Consider the following 13,612-nt stretch of genomic DNA (forward strand, 5'->3'; position numbering starts at 1 on the left):
TTCCTCTGAGGGTTGAGACTCAGCTGTCAGAGATCAAAGATCCCATCTTTTACTTGGGACTCCTCTAAGAAGTCTGCTTATACAGATGGTAAGCATCTTTGAATTCATCCCAGTTTTTTAAATGCAGAAGTTTTTAATATAGGAAAGTTAAACAAGAAAATAGAAATGGTCCTACTACTCATACTAGTGCATGAAATGCTTTCATTTAATACTTGTCTATACTCCTTATAACAGCCTTCCTCTCCTCCCTGCCCATCATATCATTTGAACGATAAGAACAAAGTTACAGAACTTATAATACCTGATTTCAAGATTTAAAAAGCTGTAGTAATCAAGACAGTGTTACATTAGTGTAAAGAGAGACAAACGAATTGCTGGAATAATGCCCAGAAAAAGACCATACACATTGATCAATGGATTTTCAACCAAAGTGCCAAGGCAATTCTATTGGGAAAGGATAATCTTTTAAACAAATGATGCTGGAACAATTGAATATCCATAGGCAAAAGCTGAACTTCAACCTTTATTTCTCACCATATACAAAAATGTATTTGAAGTGGATCATCTAAATGTAAGAGCTAAAAATATAAAACATGAACACATAGGAGAAAATCTTAATGACCTTGGATTTGGCAAAGATTTTTTTATTCAGACACAAAAAGCACAAACTATAAAAGGAAAAATCAATAAATTGGATTTTATCAAAATTCAAAACTTTTTGCTTTTCAAAGGGCATTGTTATAAAAATTAAAAGGCAAGCCACAGACCAGGAGAAAATATTTGCAAAACATATATCTTACACAGGACTTGTTTCTAGAATTTTTTTTTTAAACTCTTACGAGTCAATAATAAGAAGACAACTAAATTTTTTTAGTGGGCAAAAGATTTGAACAAAAGGCTTCACACACACACAAAAAGGCTTCACAAAGGAAGATATACAGTTGGCTAATAAGCACAGGAAAAGATGCCAAATATCAGAGAAATGCAAACTAAAACCACAATGAGATACTACTAACACTCCTACTAGAATGACTGAAATGTAAAAAATTTACCATCTAAATGCCGACGAGGATGCCAAGGAACTGGAGTTCTCATTCACTGCTGGTGGGGTACAACCATTTTCGAAAAGTAAACATACACCTATCCAGTGATTCCACTCCTAGGTACCTACCGGAGAGAAAGGAAGGCACATGTCCACACTCAGACTTGTACGCAGATGTTCGTATCAGCTTTATTTGTAAGAGCCAATAAATTACCATATGATTCCACTTAAATCAAATTCTAGAAAGATGCAAACTAATCTGTGGTCTACCTGGAGATAGGAGCAGAATTGTAGAAGTGCAAGAATTATCAGAGACACCAGGAAACTTTTGAAGGTGATGGAGGTGTTCACTATCTTGATTCAGGTGATGGCTTCAGGGGTGCATACATATGTCCAAACTTGTCAAACTGTACACCTTAAATATGTGCATTTTGTTGTATGTTACATGTACTTCAATAAGGCTGTAAAAACAAACAGTTGTTCAGAAAAGGAAGGACCAGAGTAAGCATGGATCAGCTCTGAATAGCACAAATAGTCAAATAATGTAGACACAATCTTTTAAATCTTTTTTTTTAATTAATTAATTTATTTATTTGGCTGTGTTGGGTCTTCGTTGCTGCCTGCGGGCTTCCTCTAGTTGCAGCGAGCAGGGGCTACTCTTCATTGCAGTGCAAGGGCTTCTCATTGCAGTGGCTTCTCTTGTTGCGGAGCACGGGCTCTAGGTGCGCAGGCTTCAGTAGTTGTGGCACCTGGGCTCAGTAGTTGTGGCTTGCCGGCTCTAGAGCACAGGCTCAGTAGTTGTGGTGCACGGGCTTAGTTGCTCCACAGCATGTGGGATCTTCCCGGACCAGGGCTCAAACCAGTGTCCCCTGCATTGGCAGGCAGATTCTTAACCACTGCGCCACCAGGGAAGCCCTAAATCTTTTTTTAAAAAGAAGTATAGTTGATTTACAATGTTGTGTTAGTTTCTGGTATGATTCAGATATATATATAGATATATAGGTATGTATCTATATATATACTTTTTAATATTCTTTTCCATTATAGTTTATTATAAGATATTGGATATAGTTCCCTGTGCTATACAGTAGGACCTTGTTGTTAACACTGAATTTTTTAATCAAAATATAGTTATATTGGGGCAATGGAAAATATGTGTGGATGTGTTAGCAGGGAGGGGAAAAACCCTCATTTTCCATAGGAGGAGTGCGGTAGATAAAGTCTAAGACTGAAACAATTAGGAAGGATCAACACAGGCATATTATTTAGGGACATGGATCAACTCAAAGTGGCTGTCTGAGAAAGGAGGACTGGAGATCACTGGTCTTAACATGTGTAGAATTAACCATGTAAATGAACTTTGATATAAATAAAAACTTTTTAATGCATTATCAGAGCTTCAAAGTCACATCTGTCAGTCTGCTCAGCTGATGACTCTGTGCCCACCCTACCCCCACCATCGGGCTCAGCCCAGAACAGGTGCTCAAACAGGAGGTTTGAGAGTTCTCCATGTGACCGTGTGTCCCCAGACAGAAGTCTTCAAATGTATAAGTGGAGTCTTTTTCTCTTAAGAAAAAGACAGGCAGCTTTTGCTTGAAGAGCTCCAGTGGTTAATCTCTTGTGGATCCAAGCACTGGAATTTACGTGTTTAAAGTGTGCTTACACTGAGGGATGCCTGTATTCTTTTCATGATAAGAGCCCAAAATGGAGATATTTGAGAAAATGTGATGCTTTGAAGTAGTCTGCGTTCTTTCCTTCAGGCCATGTGGGGAGCATAGGCCTGACGACCTATTAAGTCTGTTTTCCTTGTTCCTTTTTTAGGTGGTCACTTCTTTCATCGGAACTCTCTGTCCCCTCGGAGCCTGGTGTATGAAAGTGAATTCTCCACAATCGAACCTTCTTTGGACATGTATGATGAGAACAAAACCTGATTTTTAAACATGGGCTGTCACCTCTTTTGTGATTTGATTTATGATCACCTTTCTTACTTTGTATTCTTCTGTCAGTGTCCATTTTGGAAGAATGGCAGTGCTTTCCAAGCACAGGTTGGGGCTCAGGGTTAAATTGCCAAGTTCCCCCAAGGTGAGGCTTTGAGGACAACATTATTGCCCAGGTAGCCTCATGGCACCGTAAACCTACCCAAAGCTAGCCACTGAACATGGGCCCCAGCAAGCCTGGCTGTTTCCAGAGAAGAGGCGGGGCCCAGGGGTTAATGTTGCATTGCCAACGTGTCTCTGAATAATCACATGCTATTCTGTGTCGGTTTGCCGCTGGGGGTTTTTAAATACCTTTTGTGCCCCCACTTATAATGCATACGAAAGCCTGCAGGCACTGCTTCTTACTGCTGCGGGGCACAAGTTGCTGCTCCTTGGCCCACTCTGTATTTTCCTGTCTCTTACTTTACTTCCTGTTAAAGGACCTCTTTCTAAAGGTTCCTAAGAGAAAGCCTTGCCTTTTGTCCCTCCTCTGAGACTGACCCAGCGCACTGCAGTGGAGCTGCAGGCTGTGCAGGATGGGCAGTTGTCTGTGTTGTTGCCAGCGTCCCTCATAGAGCATGACATAAGGTGACGAGTGCTTATGTGACCACTGAAACACTGAAGGCCCTGTCCCTGAGGCCAGTGGACTTGTCTTCTTGGCAACTGCTGAGGTGTATGGGGAGATAGTGCCCAGGAGGCCAGCTGGGCATGGTGATCCCCAGGTGACGGCCAGTGGTTGTCAAAATCAGAATGTTCTGAGTGCTTTCTTGAGAAAACCAAACCACCTCCTTGCTGTTACATACCATATAAGCAACCGTCTTCAGTCTTCACCCATCCAGCCCAGTCCCCTCCCATCAGCCTCAGCTTCAGCATGAAGCAGGCACAGGAGCTTACAGGAAAGCCTTGGTAGCCAGCATGGCAGACATGAGGGACACACATGCTCTTCCCACATGCCTGGGATGACATCAAGTTAACATCGCAAGAAACATGTATCCTAAGAGTAATCCCAACACAGAACCACAGTGAGTAAATTTATAAAACAAATTACGCATACTTTTTGCTTAAGGACACACCATAGTTCAGCCTGTTTCTCCCATCGATATAAGCTACGGAGAGATGTAAATGCAAATCCTCACATCCTTGTATGAGAGTGGAAACTTCAGTTCCATATGCCTAGATCCAGCAGCACGCCATGCAGAGTTGCCCTGCGATTTGTATTGACTCTGTAGAACAGAGTTTGAAGTGAACACTTGCCATTTTTCATGTGCAGCTGGCTTCTCCTCTTGTGATGTGTCGCTAAGATGCCTCAGACACAGTTGTGCCTGGAACAAAACCCCTCAGAGAACCAGGGAGTGACGTCACCTCCGAGTGACCAGAAGCATGTTATTATCATTTGAGGCTGAAACAGTGCAGAGTTTTAAGGTTGTAGCAGCTTTTTCTTTTTACCTTTAACCAAGGGCTTTTGTTTGGTTTTCCTTTGTACTATAGTCTTTGTACTGTAAAAATATTTTTGATAAACAGTTCCAAGAGAACACTATTCAGAAAGACAGGTTTGCCCCACTGGCTTTACAGTGAGAGAATATGTCTCAAGGAGATTAGAACGCGGTCTGCCAGAGGTTCCAGACACTCACCTGCGTTTATATTTGGTTTGGCTCACCTGACAGAGAAAATGGCTCAGTTCTGACTATGTCGTCCCTATCATGACCTTGTTTCCTGAACCAGAACTCAGATCCGAATGGAGTGTTTTCTTCTGATTAGTACAATCCTATAAGAGCATATACAGGGGCTTCCCTGGTGGCGCAGTGGTTAAGAATGCACCTGCCAATGCAGGGGACATGGGTTTGAGCCCTGGGCTGGGAAGATCCCACATGCCACAGAGCAACTAAGCCCGTGCGCCACAACTACTGAGCCCACACACCTAGAGCCCGCAAGCCACAACTACTGAGCCCGCATGCCACAACTACTGAAGCCTGCGTGCCTAGAGCCCGTGCTCCACAACAAGAGAAGCCACCGCAATGAGAAGCCTGCGCACCGCAATGAAGAATAGCCCCTGCTCGCCGCAACTAGAGAAAGCCCAGGCGCAGCAACGAAGACCCAAGGCAGCCATAAATAAATAAATAAATAAAACACTACATTTCATATATATTTAAAAAAAAGCATATACATTAAATTTCACTCCAGACATTACTGAAAAGAAATGAAATTACTTGAGATGAAATTAAATATTCAGGTGCCTAAAAGTCCACCTATTAATATAATATTTGAATTTCTGGTAAATCTAGGCACACATTCACTGCCAAATAACCAAGGAGGCATTTCCGACAGGGGAATTCTCTCAGCATAGTGCTTCAGATCCCAGCTCAACACCCTTTTCCTAAAAATTGGGGCCACTTTCCTGCTCAGCTAGAGAATGCCCTGCCTTTGTCAGGAGAGGCAGTAACTTCTCCGGGGAGGTCATATACTCCAGGAATAGCGAGGGTAGCATTTTTCATCCCAAACAACAGAGCTTCGCTGGCTGCTGTGCCGAGGGGAAAGCCTCGGCCCAGCCACCCCCAGGACCCTGGCAGAGGGTGGGACGCCAGGGGCTGCTTGCCCTGTGAACTTTGCGAGAAGGCACTTCTCACCATGGGCAGTCCTGCCCGTAAGAAGCTTGCGGTGCGGGGAGCCGAGTGCCTTGGCCATGTGGCAAAGTGGGGGTGTGGAGAGGCGCTTCTGCCCTGTATGAGTATCTCAGTTGTTGCAAGTCTTCCGGCTGCAGTGATCGTTAGCCAGGAATGATATGATAACCTCTGATTGTTTTTTGTGGGCTTTGGGGGGAAGGGGTGGGGAGTCCTATCTGAAGAGTGGAAGCAGCGGAGGAGTGGGCTTCGTACACCACAAACCCTCCGTCCCTCCAGTGGACTGCTCTGAGCTGGGCCTGGCTCCAGCCTCTTCCTCCTGGCAAGGCCTCTACCTTGTCTCCAAGCCAAGCTGGGTACAGAACCAGCAGGCACCACAGGACGAGGGTGGAGCGGGGTCTGGAGCAGCCAGACCCGTCAGCTGATCTGCGAGGAATTCGGTTGTGACAGTTAAAATGCAAACGCTTACAATTTGGTGATTTTTAACTTCCTAAGGGAAGAACTGCCCATAGCCCTCCTTTCCTGTTATTTTCGGGAGAGCGGAGAGGCGGCTGGCCAGATAACAGCCAAGCTGTCCACAGTACAAGGGTCTGGCTTGGTGGTGTGAGTGGGCAGCATGTCTGTCCCGGGCTGCCCGCCTCTACAGCCTCAGGGGAAGACAAGTTCCACCACCAGGTGGTTAATACCACCTGACAAAGTCTGGTGAGTCCCACTTTGGAAGAAAGGCTCCATCTCCTGGTCCCTCCTTAGCCCTGGCTCAGAGGAACATAATGAAGCACTTTCCTGAACACCGGTTTGAACTGATGCATGCAACAGCCTAGCTTCTGAAAGATGCGGCCGCAAAGGGTTTAAGCAAAATAGGATTACTAAATTTGACTAACTTGATATCTCCTGTGGACTTCATAAGCTCTTCTCCTACTTTTATTATCCCTCACATCCAGTTCTTTCCTTGATCTACATGTTAAATGAAACTGGTTTTAACTGAAGAAAAATCAAAATGTTATCTTGCTTGCTATTCATCTTTATCATCTAGGCAGTGGTTCTGCTGTAGGAAAACAAGGAGATGGTGTTAATGTCAGGTCACCTTGACAATGGTTGCTGCTCATAAATGTCGTGAAACAAAAGCACTATTTCCAGGAAGCAGCATTTAGAAGGAAAAAGGTAGTAAGTTCTCACCATGTACCAAACACACATACAGGGAGTTAAGTTGAATCCAGTGATCATTAAAATTTTGGCTGTTATGGGAACTGGCACATTAACAACCAACTGGGATACAAGCCCAACTGAAATGATGGTGAATGGTGAAGAGAGGGTTTCAGGGCATAGATGGAAGGGCGCAGTGCAGCACAGGGACCCCACCAACAGGACCTGTGGTTGCCGAGGATGCTACACCCCCAGTGAAGACAGGCCAAGAGAAGCTGAGGCCAGCAAGGCCGTGGGTTTCACCTCCTGGGCAGGGACGGCTTTGCTGTGGGGAGGACCCAAACCTCTGTTTTGGAAGGAGAGGAAGATGGGGTCAGGGTGAGCCGGGTAGGCCCTGCAATGCCTGAGTACTGGGGTCAGACGGTGGGAAAGGAAGGGGCCGTGAGATTGGAGAGGAAGCCCAGGCGCCAGTCTTGGTGGCCCAGTGGTTATTGGTGGGACACAGGGAGAGAGAGCCCTTGTGGGGACACTTTAGATCTGGGGGCTGGCGGGACCTCTAGGGGAGGCACGGAGATGTAACCTTGGATCTCAGGCAGTGGCTTGGTGAGGCCCCTCTGTGCCTCAGAATCCTGGGAAGCTGTGTTTTAAATGTACATGTCACCTACACCTACCAAAGTAGTCTCCATGTAATCCAGTCCCTCAGGTGCCCCGAATCTCTCCTCTCCCCCCTCCCACACACACTCACTGGAGTTAGAATCTCCCAGAGTGGGTGTCCAGCCAGGCCTGGGGTTCCTTAGCTAAGTTCAGATGATGATGGAAATCAGAATGGGGTGAAAACTACCCAGTGATTTGAGAAACAGGCTTGGGATAAAGCCCTGGGGACACTGATATTTAAGGACAGAAGGGGCTGTAGACAGCAACTGATTTAGAAAAACCACTGAGTGTAACTTCCCTATTCAAGAAAAGTGGTGTTCACCTCACTGCCATGCCAGGAGCAGCTTCACTCACGCCCAGAGATGGGGTTTGGAGTTATTAAACTCAGCATTCACTCCCAGCTCCACATACGGGAGTCGACACCCACAGCTTAAAATAAGTGTCTCTTCCCTGTTAAAGGCAGTTGTTACAAGTGGGATGCATCTAGTGTTGCCTTTTCTTTTGGCTTTGTTGGCAAATCATTCCAAAGTCCATTTGGAAAAGGATGAAATGAATGTCGAGTATTTGGTTCCTTTGACATCCGTCGATGGTTAAGATCCTTTCAGCAGGACTGGAAAACGCCTGAAAGATTTTGTTTCATAACATCAGAGAAAATTCAGAAAGAAGGATACAGAAGTAAGGTGCCTGTGTTTCCTTCATAGAATTGTGCTTTTTTTTTTTTTTTTTTACTGTCCTGCAAAGCAGCAGGAAAAGCAAAGCATGCCAGTTCCCACAACCAGGAAGAAGGGTTTCTCCCACAGGGGCCATGTCCCAAACTGGCCAGCTTCTATCACTCCTCTGGGAGTCAAGTCAGGAGGTTTGCCCTCTTTCTTAGGGGTGCCCTGAAAGATCCTCAAAGACTGAGCCTTGAAGAAGAGAATCCAGTGGGTCCTCACCAGACATAGGGTAAAAGCAGTCACCTGTGTTCTCCAGAGCTGCGTCCCACCAGCCTTCAGTGACCACGGAGGGGAGGCGATGCCGCCGGTCTCGACTGCTAAAAGGACACGTCTGCCGCAGACTTGGTTCTAATGGTCTCACAAGGCCCTGGGGCGGGGGTTGGGGGGACCCACCTGGGACTTATCTGGGGTTTTGCCTCTTGCAGTTCCACCATAGCTCAAGCCATTTTTTTCTTCACTCTGACTTGGGGAAGAGGGAAGATAATTTATGACAAACAAAAAACAAAGAAACGTTGAACTTCATACAAACTTGAGAATTAAAGTTTCAGAAGGATTCAGTGCAGTTGGAGTCACTCAGACTTGTCCCGGGCTTTCCTGGTCCCTCCCACTGACTCTTCCACATGCATATACTCAAAAAGACGGAGGTTTGAGGTGACAGACCCAGTCTGGCAGCCTGAAAGGAGTGACTTTCTCAGGAACAACAGGCCTGGGGAAGCATTTCTGGTGGCTCAGAGGCAGCTGCCAGAGCCTGCACGCTCAAGCCAAGGGTGGCGTCCAGCTCAGCTGTGAACACCTTTAAAACCACACACATTCTTCTTCTGTGGAAAAGCCGAGAGCTGGAGGATGTCATTAGCACCTTTTTCTCAGCTGCAGTGGGCCCTTGATCCCCTGGGACACAGCTTCTAGAGTCCCCCCATCGTTTAATGCTGGGCTGAAATGGCTCATTTGTCACCAGTCCACTTAGGCATGCCGGTCATCTGGCAAGTCTGACTGGCCTTCAGCAGCTCCTTATCCCTCAGCTGATTATCACCCTCTCTCTCCAGCTCTCTTTACAGCTATTAGTTACAGATGAATGTTCTGAGCTAGTTTTTACAAATTTAACCCAACACAAAGTGAACTCTAATTTGCTCTTAGAATTATCCTTCATCCATAATTTGGTCCAAGGATATTTACACTATGTGATATTAAAAGAGTTTTTTAGTGACTGGGTGGTACTGAGCCAAGATGTTTGTGGAATACAAAAGATGTGGGGTAGGTAGACTATCACACCTCTGGCCATTTCCTTCCCAGGTGAGTAAGCTGTTCCTAAGCAGAAAGGCTAACTGCCTACTGCTTACTGCCACTGCATCCCACGTGGACCAGGTCAGTAGGTGCGGCCAGTGCCAGAGTCCCAGCTGCTTTGCTGGGTGCCCAGCCTGAGATGACATGTGCCATCCTAGAGAGAAGTGGAGAGGGCACTATGTCTGTTCATCCCCTAGCAGCCCAGGCCTGTCTTGCTGACCCAGCTAGATGAGGGGCACCCTCGGACCATGCTTGGGGCCAGAATCTGGTATCTTAAGCTGAGAATGGAAAGCAGGGTCTACTTCTGAGCAGCAATGGCTCTGGCTAAGGAAACTTGACCAGTGTGATTACAGAAACAGGAAAAGACTCCAAGCTAGGACATGCTATTTGGAATATGGGGAACACCATCACCTAATAGAACAATCCTGTTCCTGTACAAGAGAAGGAGTTGGTCCAAGTCCTAGGCCACATATGTCACAATTGTTTTTTTACCTTCAGTAGCTTTTATACTCATATCAAAATTACTGCTTTCATATTTAGGTCACTCAAAGAGTTCCTCTTACTCTGGGTTCCTGCTAACTATGCACAACATCTCAGAGGGTGAGTTACAAAACTATTTTTCTAACTGTAGCAAAGGTAATTTGGGGTGGGGGAGGCTTGGGATATACCTAAATATAGCTAATGACATTGTCCACCTTGAGGGATGAAAGGGAAACTGCACTTAAATTTAATTCACCATTCGATAGCTTGTGCTGTAAAGAATACACATCGAATATCCAAGAAGCAAAATTGATCATTAGCTTAATTTGGGGGTTCACTATAGGGGGGTTACTTTGTCTAGAACACAGGCACCTGCAAGTAGAATGTGAGCTGACTTCTTGGCAATCAGATCTTAGCCCTTTGAAATGTATGGTTGATGTAAGTATAATTAAGTAGTAAACTTGTATGGTATATACCTATATTCCAATAGTGTATACCTGTATGTGTGGGATTTGCTAATATAATCATTTCAATAAAAACCTATTGAAAAAGATGCATTGGCCACATGGAGTACTGTTGGTGGTAACCTGTATCAGTGAGGACTCTTGGTTGCAAATGTCAGAAACCCCAACCCAAACTGGCTTAAGCCAAAGAGAAGTATGGTGTCTCACAAAAGCTTAAATGCCATGGGTATGCTTATGTCACTTATAGCATGGTTTGACCCTCAAACACTGACACCAGGACACATTTGCTAGCCTTGCTTCCTCCAAGTAAACTGCATTCTCAGGCTCAGAGAGGTCATAGCCTCATCAGCACAAGAGCTGGTTTACTTCCCCAGGAGACCAGGATGGCATCTCCTTGACCCTGATTGGCTTGGTTGGAAGCACATGGACATCAATGAACCACCATGGTCACAGAGGTAGAATGTGCCATTAGCTAAGGCCAACATGGGCTCTACTTCTGCAGCCCAGGAGTGCATTCAGCTTCACCTGAAAGATAGGAGCTGAGAGTTGTGAGGTGTGGTTGCCACAGCAAAATCATGATGCTGCACAGGAAAAAAAGGATGTTGGGGCAAAAACAGCAAATGTCCAATACATGTAGAATAGAGTTGGAACCTTAAAGGTCTGGACATTAATATTACCTCTGCCAATTATTAGTATGAAATTGGCAAATCACTTCACCTGTCTGGATTTCAGTTTTATCTCTTTAATATGGATCTTAAAATATCTAGCTCGTAGGGTAAATGAGTGGGGATTGGATTTAAAATAATGAAAGTAGGCTTAATATATATCCAATAACAGTCTAGTGTCTGGAATACATAAATAACTCTCACAGCTCAGCAATCAAAAAGACAACTGGGGTTTCCTTGGTGGCACAGTGGTTAAGAATCTGCCTGCCAATGCAGGGGACACGGGTTCGAGCCCTGGTCCAGGAAGATCCCACATGCGGCGGAGCAACTAAGCCCGTGCGCCACAACTACTGAGCCTGTGCTCTAGAGCCCACGAACCACAACTACTGAGCCCACATGCCACAACTACGGAAGCCCGCTCGCCTAGAGCCCGTGCTCCGCAACAAGAGAAGCCACCGCAGTGAGAAACCCGCGCACTGCAGCGGAGTAGCCCCAACTCAACGCAATTAGAGATAAGCCCACGCAGCAACAAAGACCCAACCAGCCAAAAATAAATAAATTTATTTAAAAAACAAAACACCTTAAACCTCCAGGGATGATTCTAAAGTGCCCCCTTCCCTCTGGCCTCCTGCCGGATTCTGGCGGCCTCAAGCCAGATCCTGCATCCCAATTAGCCCTGGATATTCTGGATTCATGCCTATTGCCCCAGACGGCATTAACTGCTCCCTCGTTCACTCAAAAGGGTCAATGTTTGGACTGTGAGGCGGTCGACCCCTACAGGCCAGAACTGGGAAAGCAGGGATCCACATCCCCAGCCTCCCTTTGCCGCCCGCCCCATACCCGTTTAGAAGCCCCTGCTGGCCCCAGGGCAGGCCCTGCCCCCGACCCCAAGACCACTCAGCCTCAGTGACCCCATCTATCAAGTGAGGGACTGCACTGGTTTCTGAGGACCCTGCCAGCCTCAGGGCTTCCTGACAACCTGTCCTGGACTCCCGGAGGTTCTCTTTGTCTTAGGCCCAAGTGACAAAATTGAGTTACCACAATCGACTAACCCTTTTCCAGCCACCCTTTCCAATGTTAACACGCACTGGCTTGCCCTGCACAATCAGCCAAAACTGTATCTCCAAATGCTGTTTCTCTACATTTTCCCCGCAAACCCTGGATGGGTTTTTACAAAAGGCCAGAAGCCCTGCTAAATGTGGACCGTGGACTCAACCATTCCGGCCAGAGGCGCGTGGCCCCGGCACCTGGCCACTCTTCCTAGATGAGGCTGCATCGCAGGGGCCTGCAGCGATTAGGGCGAAAGGGAAGCGGACACGGCCGGACTAAGCCGGCCTGTGGCCCGACGACGACTGGGCGGGTGGGCGGGGCCGGGTGGGGAGAGCGAAGGGCCCGCTTGTCCCGGCGGCCGCCAGGGGGCGCCGCCCGCTCGCCTCGCCTCGCCCCGCCCCGCCCCGGCCGCTCGGCTCCGCACGGTGACTACGGCGGCGCTTCCGCCTGGCCGGCCACGGCCCGGTGTGAACGGCGCCACGATGTGGCTGGGCCCGGAGGAGGTGCTGGTGGCCAACGCGCTGTGGGTGACGGAGCGGGCCAACCCCTTCTTCGTGCTGCAGCGGCGCCGGGGCCACGGCAAGGGCGGCGGCCTCACGGGTGAGAGGCGCGCGGCGACCGGGCCTGTGGGCGCCGCCGCGGGGCGGGCGAGGAGGGGGCGCCGGGCGGCGGGGCCCAGGACTAGCGGCCCAGGACAGGCCCAGCCTCGGCGCGTCACTGCGGACGCGCACGTCAGCGCGTGCGGCGGGGGCCTGGGGGCGCGAGGCCGGCACTGAGTGGGGGGTGGGAGGTAGGAACGCGAACCGCGGGTGGGAGGCAGGGACGGGGTGGGGTGGTGCGAGGTGAGGACGGGGCCAGGGACTCGAGGAAGACAGATGGGCTCGCGTTAGGAGGCGGGTGGGGAGACTTCGGTCAACCAGGGCAGCCAAGAGAAGGGTGGAGGCGGCCTCTGCCCGGACTCGCTGCCCGTGAGCTTCCCGGTGCTTAGCGGAGGCGTGTGCAGCTTCCTGGAAGGGGATTTCACAGCTGAAAGTCCGCGAGATCTTCCCGTCCTCTGCTTCTGCTTCAGTTTCTGCAAGTGCCTCCGAGGAGGGGTCAAGTGACACAAGCCTTCGTTTTCTTTTGCCTCCTTCATTCCCAACTCACCAAAGAATTGCCTTTTCAGCAAGATCAGAGTTCTCCCAGCTGCTGCTGGCCTCAGCCCCCATCCCTCCAGCTTCTCCTCACCCACCTTTCCTGCTTCTTGGTGCGTTGGAGCTGCAGACCGCGGCTTAGCCGAATCACCAGTATATGTGTTCCGGTGAACCAGCCAAGGTGCCCCATTGCCCGTCTGGGTACTACACAGGACTAGACCAGACAGGCACCTCCTGGAGTGTGTGGCATTTGGGATCTAGGGGATGCCTACTGGGCATTCCCTCTACCGGTGTCGTCCAAGGTCCCTCATGCTCCAGGACCTACCCCAGGCACTCCCAAGCAGACCTGGGTCAGTCTTAGGGCCAGACCAGTGCCTGCGCTCCTCGGGT

At 48.2% G+C, this 13,612-nt stretch overlaps 2 protein-coding genes across 3 annotated transcripts in view; both read left to right on the forward strand.

Moving 5' to 3' along the window:
- The window catches only part of RNF130 (ring finger protein 130), a gene marked incomplete at both ends in the record, with an annotated part of 128,280 nt that extends 125,307 nt beyond the window's left edge, over nucleotides 1-2,973 (forward strand). The window contains one exon of the mRNA XM_079701685.1: nucleotides 2,864-2,973. Coding sequence (XP_079557811.1) covers nucleotides 2,864-2,973 — 110 coding nt within the window. The remainder of the gene's footprint in view (nucleotides 1-2,863) is intronic.
- A 9,594-nt stretch (nucleotides 2,974-12,567) lies between these two features.
- TBC1D9B (TBC1 domain family member 9B) overlaps nucleotides 12,568-13,612 on the forward strand; it is a 44,964-nt gene continuing 43,919 nt past the window's right edge. For both annotated transcript variants that reach the window (XM_079701677.1, XM_079701678.1), the window contains exon 1: nucleotides 12,568-12,689. In XM_079701677.1, the coding sequence (XP_079557803.1) occupies nucleotides 12,572-12,689 (118 nt within the window). In that variant the 5' untranslated portion in view covers nucleotides 12,568-12,571. The remainder of the gene's footprint in view (nucleotides 12,690-13,612) is intronic.

This window comes from Hyperoodon ampullatus, assembly GCF_949752795.1.
Source record: "Hyperoodon ampullatus genome assembly, chromosome: 4".
Taxonomy (NCBI): Eukaryota; Metazoa; Chordata; class Mammalia; order Artiodactyla; family Ziphiidae; genus Hyperoodon; species Hyperoodon ampullatus.